The sequence below is a fragment of the Netta rufina genome, assembly GCF_964035555.1.
Source record: "Netta rufina genome assembly, chromosome: 15".
Classification (NCBI taxonomy): domain Eukaryota; kingdom Metazoa; phylum Chordata; class Aves; order Anseriformes; family Anatidae; genus Netta; species Netta rufina.
This window is the reverse complement of record NC_140138.1, coordinates 6,806,477-6,822,076: the sequence shown is the minus strand read 5'-3', so window position 1 is coordinate 6,822,076 and position 15,600 is coordinate 6,806,477. Positions and strand designations below refer to the sequence as shown.

The window sequence follows — 15,600 nt, the reverse complement described above, 5'->3', positions numbered from 1 at the left end:
ATGGCAACATTTCTTGAGTACACAGGTTTGCCTTTGTCAGGCAATGATTTTTTTTCCAGAATTCTTAACACATCCATTAAGACTCCGTTATTAATAAATTACAATGATAACGACTAGTGGTTTATGGATAGATAAAAAAAGTAGAGATGCAATTCTCTTCTGTATACCAGAATAGAGTGGTTTTGCCATCAAAATTCTAGGAAGGAACTACACCAAAGCAACACAAACAAGAAATGAGGTGCACTGCTTCCCAGCTGAGACAGGAGGAGCAGCAATCTCCTTCTCTAATCATTTCTCTATGCTTATACCAGGCAAGTCAAGAGCTAAAAAACAATGACTGTGTCAAGCAGGGATCAGAGCAGTATCCCAAGACAGAGGTAGATACTTCCAGGTATATATACTCCCTGCCCCAATCCGTAACAGCCCCTGAATTACTTCTTGCCCAGCCACCACCCTTCCCTTTTGTGAATTTTGCACTGGCTTGGCAATCCATGTGAAATTTAATGTTTTCAGATCAGTGCTTCTGTATTTAAAAAAATATATTCACTGCACAGCTGCTGACAGTGGACCTTGACAAGAGGACCAGTAGCTGTACCTCTGCCCCTTCAAACTTAGAGCTTTAACAGATTTCATGTTGCTTTAAATAAAGATCCTGCTGCCTGGCAGATAAAATGAGATCCTGCACAGAAGTAATACTGTTTTCTTCTCGCAAGTTTAAGCTCTTGTTTTCTAATTCAGCCTGCTAAGATACAGAGCAAGGTGTTTTTTAAACAAGTGCTTTCATTTCTGATCACATGAGAAATACTGCTTCAACCATCATTCAGGATATCACTGCTGACTGAAACCTGTAACTACAGACTCATGAAAGCGCATTCTTTAGTTCTGTTGCAGAAAAAGGAGTCCATTCATTTTTTCCCTTTTTCCACACAGGTATTTAGAAAACCAAAAACTCACAAGTGCAATAAATTGGATATACTAAAGCATATATACATACTTTTGTCATTGCTCCTGTCTGTGCTGTGTTCAGTCCGGTGTGACCAGCCATCTGTGGAGATACTTGGGTTAAAGTCTCTGCCAGCACACTGCCTGCATTCCCCTGCATGGCAGGGGCAGAATATTGCATTCCTGCTCCCCTTCCTCTTCCAGCTGCCCCAAGAGATCCATTCATTACCTGCCCTTGTCCTTGCTGAGGCTGATTCATTAAACTGTGACCAGAATTACTGTTGAGAAGGCTCTGGTGTGTCTGACTGAAATTAGTATTCATACATATTCCAGGTCCAGTCTGTGATGTTGCAGGGCTGCTCGTCACCATCCCCACTTGTTTTTGTGCTTGAGAGTTCAGTGTTTGTGATGCAGGTGTGGTAGGTCCAGAGGTGCTGGCTACTTGCTTTGCCAGGCCTGAAGCAGACGAGTCTCCCTGGTTCAAAGGGCTCTTACCCATAGCACCCAGATTACCGATATTAGCACTGTTCGGCTGCCCTTGAACTTGACTACCAACTCCCTGCTGGACAGGGCTATTCGAGTTCACATTTCCAATTCCTGGGTTTAAGGAAGAGCCGCTGCCTCCCCTTAGAAGTTCGGAAAGTTGCTTGTGTTTGGAAGCCGCATCTGGAACGAGGTTCCCACTGCTGTTTAAAAGGCCCAACTCGCCATTGGGGATCAGCTCATCAGGAAGATCATTTTCCAAGTCAAACAAAGATCCAAAATCTGCAAGTTAAAGCAGAAACACAAGTCAGAAAACACAATAAGTAAGCGACTAAAATATTCACCTACGTTACTACATACTTGTCTTGTATGTAGTCAATGTCACACGTTTAGGCCGAACTTCACCCAAGACTGTCAATGTTGGTGGCGAGTGCCCACTGCTGTGAACTCTGGCACCCTTCAGAAAGCACAGTCCCTGATGGCACACGGTGTACACACAAAATCACAGGGTAAAACACAGGCCAGGAAGTAGGGCTTTTGGCATGATTTGACACAACACTGTACCATGCTTAAGAAATGGAGGTGGAACGAACAGCGTCATCTGACCTAAGTCCCTTTTTTATTTTTTTTTGGGCTAAAAGAAAACAGCAGAAATATCAAGGGAGGTTTTCCAATGGATTTGCTCTCCCAGAAGAGCTATCACATCACATTCCCTGACCTCTCGAGTAACCCCATTTCATCCAACAATCCTACCTCAACACTGCAACTTCTGTTTGCGTATGGCCAAAGACTTCTTCCAGCTACACTTCAATGCTTAAGCAAAACAGAGCCACTACGTAGTAGTTTGCTCCCAGTCTCATAGAAATGCTTTCAATATCCGTTTCTCATCATTTTTCCCCCATGACGTACGACCTCAAAGACACTCCAGCATTTTCTCCTCATAACGCCTGAACAGCTCAAATAATTCAAATTGCTCTCCAAGTGCCCAGCCCTCATTTATCATGGCCAATATTGACAGAGGTAATCCACACGCTGTCCAGATGGGCAAAATAAATCAATCAAGTCTTCATTAAGCCCCTTGAAGGAACTGCTTTGACCAGAACACCGAAATTCATTAAAAATAAGAAGTTGTGTTTTGTTTGTTAAGATTAGCAGCTCAGGTTCACCAAAATGTTTTATTACACATTGTAAGTGGTGTCTGTGTAAGAGTGTTATTTTAGGTATTTAACTAGAAATACAAAGTGATCTGATTGTATATAGGTAATTTTTAATTCCGTATCTGAAGACATGAGGACAAGTGTGTACATCCACATTAATAAGAGCCATCAGCAGACCAGCCCCGGTTCATCAGAGCAGCTGTTCAAACACGACACACCGCTGAAAAGTTTTGCAGTCCAAGGGCATGATCTAAAACAACCACTTTCTACTATAACATAACAGAACTGTATTGAAATGTTATTGTGCCCCTGGAAAGTCAGCCCTGAAGAATCCTAGCCCCTCGGAGTGAGAAACAGACTAACAAAACGTTTCTAGGTTAGAGCAAACAGAAGTTCTCTTCTAAAGAAGGAAATCCCAAATGCTTCGTCATCTTAAACATTCAACTCACTCTTCCAGGAGGAAAAACTAGCACAAGACTCAGGCTGCAGCAGCGCCATCATCTCATTCAGGAAGCAACAAACTGGACCACACCAAGTGCATAAAAAAAAAAAACAAAAAAAAAAACAAAAAACAGCAACAAAACCCACAACACATTTCACCTGCATCACACAGCTAGGCTGTACTACCATTAACTTCCAGTATGCTGGAACACAACGCATGCCATCAGCATTCAAATTCTCAATTCATCCCAGCTGGAGAAAAACAAGCACGCATTTTAGATGTGCTACAGCGACCACGGAACGACACCAATCATCTCAGTAACATGCGCAAAAACGTTCGATTCGCCCCTGTATGAGGCTGCACGTATCTGGCCCCGAAGCATCCTTATAAGCTTGCGGGAGGCTGGCCGTGACGAAACGCGCTACGGCTCAGGAACAGACCAAGCAGGGAAGGAGCAAACCAGTATTTTCTTAAGCCAATTTTGTTCATCACTAAAGTATTCTTCGTTTCTCTCTTATTTGCTACCCTTCGGTCGTTCAATTCACCTTTGAACATCTTTTACAAAAGTCCCTGTGTACTGCATGTTTTGGCGATCACTTCATCATCATCCCTCTTCCTCTTGGCACACAACCGCTGGGTGTTGGGTGCCTCTTCCCAAACCCTTTTGTTCCACTTTTCCTCTCCCAACATTTCAGATTTAACCCCACACATGGCCCCGAGAGCAGCTCCTCTCTGGACCAGCAGGGCCCTGTCTGAGACTTGGCCTTCCTTAAGCACTTCTGGTCACCCCAGCTCATCGGGCACGTTGAGGCTTAAAGCACTTGTTCAGGGAACTTGTGTAAATCCCAGGAACGCTGTTTTTCCAAGCTTCTGCACTAAAACTGCTCGTTTTTCAAGAACAAAAAGGGCCAGCCATGTGTGTGTGGCTGTGTACGGCCAGAGGGAGATGAGCAACAAAAAGGAGGGGGGACAGATGTTGCTACGGCTTGAAAAGAAAAGAAACGGAGAAGTTTTTTTCCAGTTGTATTTCAAAACAGGATGCTGGAGCTGCAGTGCTCAAATTTTTCTGTTTCACTGGCTGGACTCTCAACCATGGTGCCAGAGCCAAGGACTGGAAATGTTTTTGCAGTTTATGAAAAGAGTGAAGCAAGCATTTGGGAATACTTAAAATATTCTACCACTCTTAAGCTCCTGTAAAAAGTCTATACATTAATGTTAGGCATGGAAAGTTTACAGCTCTGCCTGCAGGAAAATACAAAGCAGGTAAACAGCTTAGCACAGCGGCCGTGTAAAAATTCACCAAGTATTCAAGAGTTCGGGCAACGATTAAATCAACACGAGGCATTTCACAGTTACACAACAGAAAACTGAAGTCTACTTAAGCATGTCTGCAACAAATCTATAAAGATAAGGGATTGTCTTGGCAGTTATACATACGTGTACTTATATACACATGGAGAAGTCTGCCTTAATGGGAACGACCCATATCTACTGGCGAAATGGGAACTGACCTCCCCCCATCCTCACAAGAACACAACTGATCACATCCTCGGTGCTTCAACTAGTTCTCAAAATAAACAGCATCTACCAAAAGCCTAAAAAAAATTAAAAAAAAAAATCAAGATATTCCCGTGAATTTAAACAAAGTTATCAAAAGCAATGCACAAAATACACCCAAACAGAGCAGTCCTGCTCCACTCACCCAGTTTTGTACCCGTTGCATCTCTCAACCCCCTGCTTGCTGTCGCACAGCAGAACAGAGCAGTTCTGAAGGAGGTCAGCCTCCCTTACCCACAACAAACACACTTATTTCAGTGCTCAGGAAGTCATGGGCTAGAGATCAATGTGGTAGCACCTCTTCTATACCCCTCCTTATCTCTGCTAACATAAACCCAAATGGCCTCTAAAACAAAGAGCCAAAACCCACAGATACCACATCTTTTGGACGGGAAGGGGAAGCACTGAAGCATCAGAACCCACCCACTTTTTCCAAAGGGCTCCTTTTCCAAACTGAGAATTTTGTGTTCTTTGAGCATCTCTTTTCACACACAGGAGACAAACACAGGTTCCCCTCATTTCAGTTTTTTGGGCTCAAATGTAAGCTGTTTGCCATCCTGGACAACGCTTCCAGCAGCCATTAAAACTTTCCCCCCTTGGCTCCTTCAGGCCAGCCTGGAGAGGTGACACACTCCACGGCATTTCTTTGTCATATGTTTAAGATGCTAAAGCAGGTGGCCAACTACCAAACTCGGCTTCAATTTTTCGGAGCTGTCTTCGCCTGGACGTGACTGGGAGTTTCCCTGCCACAAACGTCGGCTGCCCATCCACGGAGTCGACGCTGAAGTCACCCTGGAAGTCCCGGCGCACTGGCAGTATTTTCACTGTGTCTTTCTTTTCATGCCAACAGAGCTGTTACATTTCAGTGAGCCCAATTTTGTTTTGTAAGGCTTCTTTCAATCACGCCAGACCCCAGCAGACAAAGCCTCAACAGTTCAGAGCCGCAGCCATTCCCTACAATTCGATGGCAGGTAACTCGGCTCAATGGCCACACTGTTCGGCGCAGGCAGCAATTACCACATCCACCCCAGCCTCCTTCTGAGGTTTGAGGATTCTGTAATTTATTGTTTCATAAAAGACAATTAGCACATTTAAAGTTTTAAGAGCAATTAAAAATGCCCTCGTAGGAAAAAAAAAAAAAAAAAATTTCCAGTAAGGAAATTTTACATTAGCGACTTCACCTAACGAGGCAGGCACAAAGACTGACGGGCATCTGACGCTGGCTTTCGGCTTCCCAAAGCAGACTGCTGCTTTCTCAGAAGCTGACGTTCAGCGACCAGGCCATGAAAGCCAGCAACGAGGGACCTGGGTGGGCTGAGGAGACGCCAAAGACCGGGTGGAAGGGGCAGGGGGAAAACAAGGGATCCATTAGCGGGCACATGGATGAGCCCCAACTGGTTACGGCTTGTGTAAGAGGAGATTTGAATAATTAACTCCTTTCTGCCCAATCTTTTGAACTATTTGTGTTTGGGATGAGAGAGAAGTCCTGCTTTGCTTCGCTCGTTCCTAAGTCAGCAGATTGTATTTGAATTTTGTCCATCGATACACAGAAGTGAGCGTTGCCTCCAGACTTCCTAGCTACTTAACCCCCAGGAACCTCATTAGGCTAATTATCACAGTGCTCCCTCGCCAGAGGCAGGGCTGCTGGACAGAAGGCTGGAGTTTGGCAGCAACCCGGCCCCCCAGCCCTCCCCTCTGGCCCCTCTGGGTGGCCACCCACCCCGTATTGGCACATCCCCCAGCACTGTCACTTGCCCCAGGCCCTTGATAAGGACACCAGCACAGACTCGCTCCGTACAGACCCCTGCAGACTCATACAGACCCCCCCAGACTCTCCTCTGACTGGCCTGCAGCTGAATGCATCCCACTGAGCACCACTTCCCGAGCCCAGCCATCCAGCCTTTTTGTTTGTTTTGTTTGCTTTTGTTTTAAAAGCACCCACCTTAGCCACCCACTCCTCCGGACCACACCATCCCGAGCTGGAAGCAAGGACATTGCGGGGGATCAGGCTGGAAGCCTCGCTCAGGTTGAGGTAAACAACATCCACTGCCTTCCCCCTGCCCCCGGCCCAGTCCTTTTAATCACAGAAGGCAATCAGGCTTGTCAGGCGTGATTTAACCTTAATAAATCGATGCTGACTGTTCCCCGCCCAGAGACTTTTTCCTGGAGGACCTCCCCCCGCGATGGGAAGCAGGCTGACCGGTCTGTAGTTGCCTGAATCATCCTTTCAGCCCTTCTTGAAAACGGGCCCAACGCTTGCCTCCTTTTGCTCTCCTGCTGCTGGGATTTGGGGCACGGGGCACTGAGATGGAGGCGTTCGATCCCTCCCTGCTTCCTTTACAACTCGCCTTCTGGCGAAGCACACTTCACAAACACTGTTCAGGGTACAACTAAGCAGTGATAAGTTCCCCAAATCAATTAATTTTGATACAAAATGAATTCTGTATGTTCCAATAACCAAAAGGGACGCTACCAGCTTAGCATACAGTTAATCTTGAGAATGAGTAAAAGTAATTTCAAGCTCCTAAAAAAAATCTCTCTCAATCTATTTTTATAAGTCTTCAGCAACTAAGTGACTTTTCAAAACTGAAGCTCATTACACAAAGCAAACAAATCAAAAAAGTTAACGAAAAAGGGAAGAATCTGTTCGTTCTCTGCTAGCCTCTGCTGCAATACCACGAAGCAGCGACTCAGCTTTAAAATCGCTCCCGGCTGCCGCCCGACCGCTCAGGAAGGGAAAAGTAAACGCAGCTCAGTCCCCAAAACCACAACTGATATGCGTGAGACCAAGCAACTGCCTGGTACAGGGAAGTTCAGCTCCTCTGCCCCCCTTCTCTCTTACCTCCCTGAAAAAAAAAGAAAAAAAAAAAAGAAAATGGTATAAGCTGAAAGCCCTGTTTACACTGAGTTTAGCTCCCAGCCTCTCTTTCCACTCACATACTGTGTATCACCAAGTCGTTACCTCATGTTTCTCTCTCTGCTGTACCTATCCAAACCACCTCCACCATCTCTCTTTTGCTACATTCACAATGAAAATACAATGTGTTAAAGGTCCAGAAAAAGCTAAGGTACTAACTTCAGGAATAATCACTGTTTTCAGACTTAGTATGCTTCTACTTAAAAAAAAGTTAACAGCAGCACACAGATTACTTGAGTATTCCACTACTGACACAAAGTAGTATACGAGGGGATGTTAAATGTACCCGGTACCAAAGTTCATGTACAGAAGAAACTCCGCAGAATGCACTCAGATAAGGAGCTAGTCTCATCTCTTCCCAGATGCCAGAGGGGAAAGAGAACCCCAAAAAAGCAAAACCAAAAAACATGCAAAAGAATCCCAGGAACGCTCACTCCGGTCTACTCTGGAAGTACTGGATGGCAAATGCTGGATTAACTTTCCCTTCCTCTGGTCCTACAAAGCCTCTCTGTAACTGCTCTTCCCCTTAACTGCTTCTCAAGGTGTCTTCACCGAGTGGACACGCTGGTCGCATTAACTTTTCTTTTATGGGATCATCCTGATTAAGATTAAATATTTCAGGGTTCTTGGAGCACATTAATGGAAGCGGGGTCTCACTTTCTCACCCTATCACAAACACAAGTATCTTTTCTGTTGCCCTATTTTAACAGCTGACAAAACATTAACATTCAGGACAGCCATTTAAAGCAAAATCATCTGAGAATCCAGTAATAAACAGCGAGCCCTTGCTTAAGGCAGCATGAAATGCACACCTAAACAGAGTGTCAGCATGAGAATGCCTTCGGTTAGCTCACACAACTGACAGATCCATTGCTTCATGCTCAGGCTGTGCCACCCTCACTGCACATCTGGGAACAAAATCAGCAGATAGCTCACCACGGTGTGAAATATCTTGACAAGCAAACTTTCACTGTGACATCCTCTGGCTGGAGACTTCTTATCAAATACACAGGCTCGCACAAGGTGTTTCAGATTTTAAATCTTTCACTCCTGCATCCTGCCCACTATGACTGATGGCATGGGTGGTGAGAACTCCATCCTAACGCTGCTTTTTAGCTCAGGCTGCTCAAACGTTCCCTTCAGCTGCACAAGTCCTTCTGTGAAGTCCTCACCTTTGTGCACCTTCTGTATTACAAGCCCAGAACAGATCTATTTCTGCAAAGACTGAAATGGCAATGATTAATGTGCACTTGAAGTAGTATTATGAAACAAAAAGAATTAAACATTGTGCAAGATTACAATAAAACAGGCAAGTTTTCTGTCTCCTTTGTGATTTATAATAGCTCAAAAATCATGTTTCCTTTCTCTTTGTTTTAATGCCGCTTTTCCTCCCTATTTCTGGTACCAAATTACAAGCAAAGGGTGGTTTGTTCAGCAATTCAAATTCATCTGTGCAAGAACACACAACACAGAATACACCAAACGCACATACGGAAGCAACAGCAGACATGCACTTTATTTTTTATTTTTTTTTTAACTTTTAAATAATTTCACTCTAAAAAAGCTTCCAACTCTAACTAACTGCATACAAAAACACAATACCTGCTCAAATCCGTTTTGTTGTAAAGCACTGATTCAGAGCAGCCCCTGCTCGCTGCCTTCTCATTAATACTTTCCTTAATGGAGTCTATGAAACTTTGGAAAAAACTTCACAGCCACAACAGAAGCGAGCAGCACTTGAAGTTTCCAGCTTTCTTCGCCCCATGAGATAACGCCACGCCGGAGATGACACAGAAGCTGCGTCACCCGCGCAGTGACACCCACTAAAGCAGTCATCAAAGCGCGGGCTGTGGCAAAGCTGGGCGGGCAGGGAGAGACAAGAAGCTTGTGCTCTTCAGGTGCGACGCAGATGGAGGGGCTGGAACCTCAAATCCCCTTTTCCTTCCCCCTGCACAACAGGCAGCTGCTGGTGCACACGAGGACCTCAGACACCCAGCAGCAGCTTCCTGGGAGGCTCATCACCTAGAGAGAGTAGCTCGTGGGGCAGCACCGACGTCCTTAGCACATCCCCACAGCACTGAAGAAGACCCTCAGAGAAGCAGACAACTTCACGTCCCTCTCTATACACATAAAGCAGCTGCAGACCAAAGATCCTGTATTTATCCAACTTCCCAAATAAAAAAGATTCTTACACCTCAATGGTTAGATGAAGCAAACCTTTGGCGTGTCTGTGCCCTAAAGATTGAGACTCTGAGTTCCTTGTGATTGTGAATTACCCCTGATAATGGAAGTTTCAGTTTTCTTTTGATTCACGCTATGATTCTGCACAATATAGTATTTGTCGAGACATTGCTATTAAAGAGAGAATTCCAAATAAAAGATTTAGGTTCGCGCTGTATCTTAGACATCTGAGAAGACAGATGGAAAACATAACATATGTTAAAAGGAAGATTTACAAAGCAAAAATTCTTGAAAGTGTAAACCAAATTAGGATGGAAGTGTCAGATTTCTAAGTTGTCCCACATGCTTTTTCATTGTATAAGAACAAACCCCAGTTTTTTTCAAATCCTGTTTTTCGACTCCCCCTGATTTCTCATTAAACTGCAGTATTTTGATAAAACAGCAACATTTTTGCTCACATTATTCTCTATTAGCAGGTAACAACAGAGAGCAAAGCCTTCAGTAGAAATAAACACCGAGGATAGGTGGATTTTTTAATGTGAAGTTGCAGATAGAGTATCGGAACTCAGCATGTTGCTGTGGAAATAATTAGTGGCACTGGACTATGACTCCAAGGAACATTCAGCCAGAATAGAAAGTGAATAATCTGCAACAGAAAACTGGGAATTATTTCACAAGCTATCAAGAGATCTCCAGGGTACAACAAAGACTGACCCCCCCGAGCACAGCCTTTATTCTCGTCTGGTGTTGGCAGGCCTTCTCCAGGAGCCGTGTTAATTTCAAATCATGAAGAAAATGAATCAATGTGATAAAATCCCAAGCATATATGCAACTATCAGTCAAAACATGAATAATAAAAAAAAAAAAGCAGGGGGAAACAACCGCATATAGACTGTCACATAGAATTAGACTGGCAGACCTTCTGCTCAACTTTGTCATCTCATGCAGATGTTAGCGTCAAACTCCTTGGAGAAATCTACAAAAATCTCCCCCCGATGAGAAACCATAGAAAACCCTGCTATTAGCAGTGCTTTGTGAATTGGCACAAATGTGCTGTGTTAGATCCTCAACAAGCGAACCAATTTCTAATCTCTCGAATCTCTTGGCCCAGACGACGACTGCTGGCACAGCGCTAGGCAGGTCAGCCGCTTCAGGTGCAAAGCAATGCAACTTGTGTCAAACTTCAGACAGCTCAGAAAGTAAACACTGCTGCTTGGCGTGGCATCCCTCATCCACCATTACATATATGGCAAGAAACAATACAGCCATAAAATATCACACGCTGCATTTTTCCTATCCCAGCTAGTTACAGTACAAGTGCCACGGAATAAAAGGCATTCCCGTGGCAAGTCAGAACTCCACACACGCCTTCACCTACTTCTTTTCAGAGAAAGCATTTCTTCTCCTGGTTTTCTGCTTAGAAATCCAAGCCTGTTCCCTTACTGGAATTACTCTTTTTCTTGTCCCAGAGAGAGAGATGGAGAAAGCGTGCATATAAAAGCAATTTCTTACTGTTACAGTCCGCAACTGACACTGAAGTTTTGCTCGCGTCATGTAAAACGAGCACACCAATTAAACAGCTTCCGGGAAACTTCTCCGCTCCGCAGGAATGAGCCCTTAGACACACACACTAATGCTCTCATGCGCACAAAGTTTGGCCTTGGATAACTGAGCAATCAGTTCACCTGAACTCCCAGCTACGTACGGGAACGCTAGCTGAGAAAGCCTGGGTGTCTCCGTTGAGTTACTTTGTTCGAAAGGCGGACCTTCTCTTTTAAAGCTAAAAGCCAAATCCCCTGAGAGATACACCTACCCGGTTTTTGGCACACTGCAAGAGAACAAGATCAAATCAGGCCGCGTACTGAGACACAAACTCCCCTCGGTGAAGTTCCGTAGCTCCCCAGGAGCTAAGCAGAGCTCTGCTCATCTCAGCACAGGCAAAGGAACATGCGACAAGCCCAGTCTTTCCCCAGTGTTAAAACACGGGAGCCGCAACGCTACCACACCGGGCCGTACAGAAAACGTGAATTACTGGAGTTCTCAGCCTGCAGCTTTCACAGCAGCTGCACCACTTAATCTGTTTATGATCTGAAGCTGTGAAAAAAACACGAGAAAGTATGAGGTGCAAATCCAGCTCTAATGGACTTTCTGAAGCTGCTCATCTCACCTTCTTTCCGACTTCACCTACTTCAGGAGTACGTTAACTCGTACCACAGCTCAGGACACCCTCTGCTCTGGCCCACGTTATCACTTGTCACTTCTGGAGCTAGCACAGCCCCACGACTGCAGCAGGCCGCAGGGTACGCAACAAATTCCGACGGATGCGTTACTCACGGTGCAGCACACAACGCCACCGAGCTAGCTATCTGCAGAGCGGCGGTGACAGGGCACCTGAAGAATGCTGGCTGTACTGCCGCTCCGTGCAGGCACACTTTCCACAATCTGCGTGCAGAGTTCAGACCAGGACCAGCCCCAGATCGCTGCATGTTCTGCTGAGCGATCAATACCGGCAGCGTTGGGAGCAGTAACACCACCCACCATTAAAACAACATTCTGCCATTACCAAAGTTTCTGCATTTCTACTTCTTGTACTAAACCCGTGTTTACCCTGCAACACGCTAGATCAAAATGCCTCGTAACAGTTTAAATAAATAAGGATACAAACGCTTAGGTATGAAAATTATTATGTATCTAATAAAGAGGTAATGAGACAAAAGCACTCCTCCTGCCTGGCTAGATAAGGGAAAATCTCTCCTGTGGATACTCCAGCGTGCGAGCCAGCTCGTCGAGTGCTGCTCGGTAACGGTCAGCTACCAGCCCCGAGTCTCAACCTTCCTTTTCGATTCAAAGGGCAACGAGACAACTGCAGAATCTATCGCGAAGCCTTAACGATGTTCACAGCAAGCCTGTCTGTTATATCCCCTCAGTTCCCCCGCTTTCCCTTCGCTCAGACAGTTGTTTCAGCTGCTTTGCAGAACGCAAGCAGACTGATTTTGACTGCACAAACTTCGCTATGGTAAGCCAAGGCGCTATTTTTACCAGAAAGATTAAAGGCGGCTAAAATTCACCCTGACAAAAAGAGTTGCTTAACATCACCGCATCAAAGCATAAAGCGAAGTATAAACAGGTGCGAGTGGTTGTGTTCTGCTGAATGTTCAGGCCTGCCACCAGACCCTTCGCCATCGCGCTGCTACGCTCGCTTACGAGCGCCTGAACACTTCGTGTTCAGCAGCAGCACAACTCAGCCTACCAAAACGTCTCGAAAGCACGTCCCCAGCACGTAAGCTGCAGCATCAAGTGGCATGGGTTTACGACTGCAGCTACAACTCAGTTATCCATCCCAGAACTCGCTGCCTGCCCACCTACACAAAGACAACTTCCCAGGTTGTCCCAAAACTTGTTCATTTAAGCCCCAGAGCAAGAAAGCAGGCAGTTTTGGGTTCAGGAGCAGGTATTTGACAGCTATCACCACTCATACCACTTACATTGCCTAATACAATGCATAGAAGCATGCAGCAATCTTTCCACCAGCAGCCTTGGCAGCTAGGATCCAATCTAAAACGTAGTTTTTGGAAAAAGCACCGCCAAGTGCACCAACATACCTGCGCTCTCCAGCATTGAGGCATTTTGCCTGGGGGTCACGGCACAACACCACGGACACAACCCTACTTCTCCAGGACACAACGTGGGGCTTTCCGTCCCTGCTGGCCAAAGGCCCCCTGCGCCGTGCAAAACTTCCCGCAGATACTGGAGCCTACATCTCCAGCGCGGCACAGAGCTCCCCGAGACGCATTAGAACTTGCTGAACAGGACGTAATTATGACTGAAGCATTCCAGAACAGACCAAGAGAACTTCAAAAAAAAAAAAAAAAAAAAAAAAAGAGAGAGAGACAGCTTCAAACAGCCTTCCCTGGCTACCCGTACAGTCTACAGGTCTGAGGAATTTCAGAAAAATCGTGTTTTTCCCAGGTTACTCTGGTGCATTTCGTAGCAACTTACGTATCAGCCTTCCCTATGGCATTCTGTCACTTCCACAAAAGAGATTAACGCCGTTCAGTCACAAGACCTCACCTAGATATTTTTCTGCCAATTCTTACTCTTAATACTCTTTCTCTTTTTGGCATGTTTCTTGGGAGGTTGAAAATAAAAAGATTTCATGAATTAGAAAAAAAAAAAAAAAAAAAGCCTGAAGTATCTGTAAGCTACTGCCAAATGCACACTAAGCAAACTGAAAAAAAAACAACCCACAAAATTTATCAGCTCAATTATAGTAGTATTTTTTTTTCTATCCATAAAAACACAGCAGGCACACCACGATTAACTTATCACCGACCCTCCGACGAGATTCAGGAATCTCTGAGAACAGAGGTGCAAGTCAAACACCCGACACGACCCTACGACGGCAATTAAAACGGAACACTTCAAGACTTGAGTACACGCACACACGCGCTTATGCACACACGTGCGTACTCGCGGTGGGCGCACGCTCGCTGGGAACAAGAAATTTTGCTGCGTTTCATCACCCACGAACCCCCCTCGGACAAGAAAAGCGGGGCGAAGACGCTCCGCGACGTGGGGACGAGTCGCAGCTACCGCCGGGCTGCCGGGCATTTCATCCCAACTTGAGTGCCTGAGCGGGTCTGCAAATTCTTTTATTATTATTATTTTAAATTTTAAACGGGGAAAGAGCTCGGAGCAGGTCGAACCGAGCTCCTTAAACCTATCTCAGCGCACTCAGAGATGAGGGGGGGGGACAGAAGGAGGATAACACCAACAGATATATGAAAAAAGCAGGATAGGGATGTGGCGTTGAGTTTTTTTTTTTTTTTTTTAAGGCTCCGCAGCACAGCCCGGAGACGCAGAGCGGGGTGGCAGCGAGGGGGGAGGGTGGGATAAGCGAGGGGGGTGAAGGAGAAGCATGGGGACCCCCAAAAAGAGGAGGGGACCCCCGGGGAAGGGTGGGGACCCCTCAGAGAAGGGGGGCGGGCGGGTGGGCCCGGAGACCGCTCGTCGCCGTACGGCGACGAGCGGTCTCCGGGCCCACCCGCCCGCCCCTAAAAGAGGGGGGGGGACCCCAAAACACCCCCCTCCCCCCCTCCCTGGTGTCTCACCTGTGCTGTCGCTCGCGGAGAAGCCCGGCGAGTTGAGCTTGGCTCGCTTGGGGTTGGGCGGCCCGTCGAGTAAGTTCTCCGCCATGGCAGCCGCCGCCGCCGCTCGGGGCCCGTCCCGAGGCGCTCCCGGAGGAGAAGAACGAAGGGGGAAGGCGAACAACAGCGCCGCTCAGTGCCCGGCCGCCGGCGGCCCCCTCTCCCCCATACCCGGGGCCGCAGCAAGGCCGCAGGGAGGAGGGCTCGGGGCGGGCTCGGGGGGAAGAACCCAAGCGCCCCCTCCCTGCCGGCCTCGCTCCTCCCGGCCTCTCCCCCGCCCTGCCGCCGCCGAGGAGGTGCCCGGATGGCGGCTCCGGCAGTCACTCGGGGAGCATAGCGGGGCCTCTCCTCCTTTCCCCCCCCCCCCCCCCCCCGCCCGCCGCCCTTCCTCGGCCTCTCCGCGATGCCGGGGGGGGCTCGGCCCCCGGTTCCCGGTCCCCCCCCCCCCCCCTCCCTGCCGCCCGCTCCCCTCCGCCGCCGCCGCCGCCGCCGCCCCCACCCGCGGCTCTGAGCCGCGGACCCAAAACGGGAGAGGTGGAGGTGGAGGTGGGGGGGGGGGGGGGTGGAAAGGCTGGGGCTTGGAGGGGAAGGGAAGGGAGGGAAGAAAAAAAAAAAAAAAAAAAGGAAGGAAGGAGGAGGAAGGCGGGGGAGAGGAAAAAAAAAAGAGAGGAAAAAAAAAGAGAAAATGGGAAAAATTAGGAAAAAAAACGCCCCAAAACAATGAGCGCGCCGCGGTCGCCGCCGCCGCTCCCGGTCCCGCTGGCGGAGCCCGGC

The 15,600-nt window shown here is 47.2% G+C and overlaps 1 protein-coding gene across 6 annotated transcripts in view; it reads right to left on the bottom strand.

The window, feature by feature from the left end:
* The window catches only part of CREBBP (CREB binding lysine acetyltransferase), a 95,115-nt gene extending 79,966 nt beyond the window's left edge, over nucleotides 1-15,149 (bottom strand). For 5 of the 6 annotated variants that reach the window (XM_084296339.1, XM_084296344.1, XM_084296340.1 and 2 more), the window contains exons 1-2: nucleotides 14,791-15,149; nucleotides 995-1,707 (exon numbers count right to left, since the gene is read on the bottom strand). In XM_084296339.1, coding sequence (XP_084152465.1) covers nucleotides 995-1,707; nucleotides 14,791-14,875 — 798 coding nt within the window. In that variant the 5' untranslated portion in view covers nucleotides 14,876-15,149. The remainder of the gene's footprint in view (nucleotides 1-994; nucleotides 1,708-14,790) is intronic. The other variant, XM_084296343.1, reaches the window with a different exon arrangement.
* Between the last annotated feature and the right edge of the window lie 451 nt (nucleotides 15,150-15,600).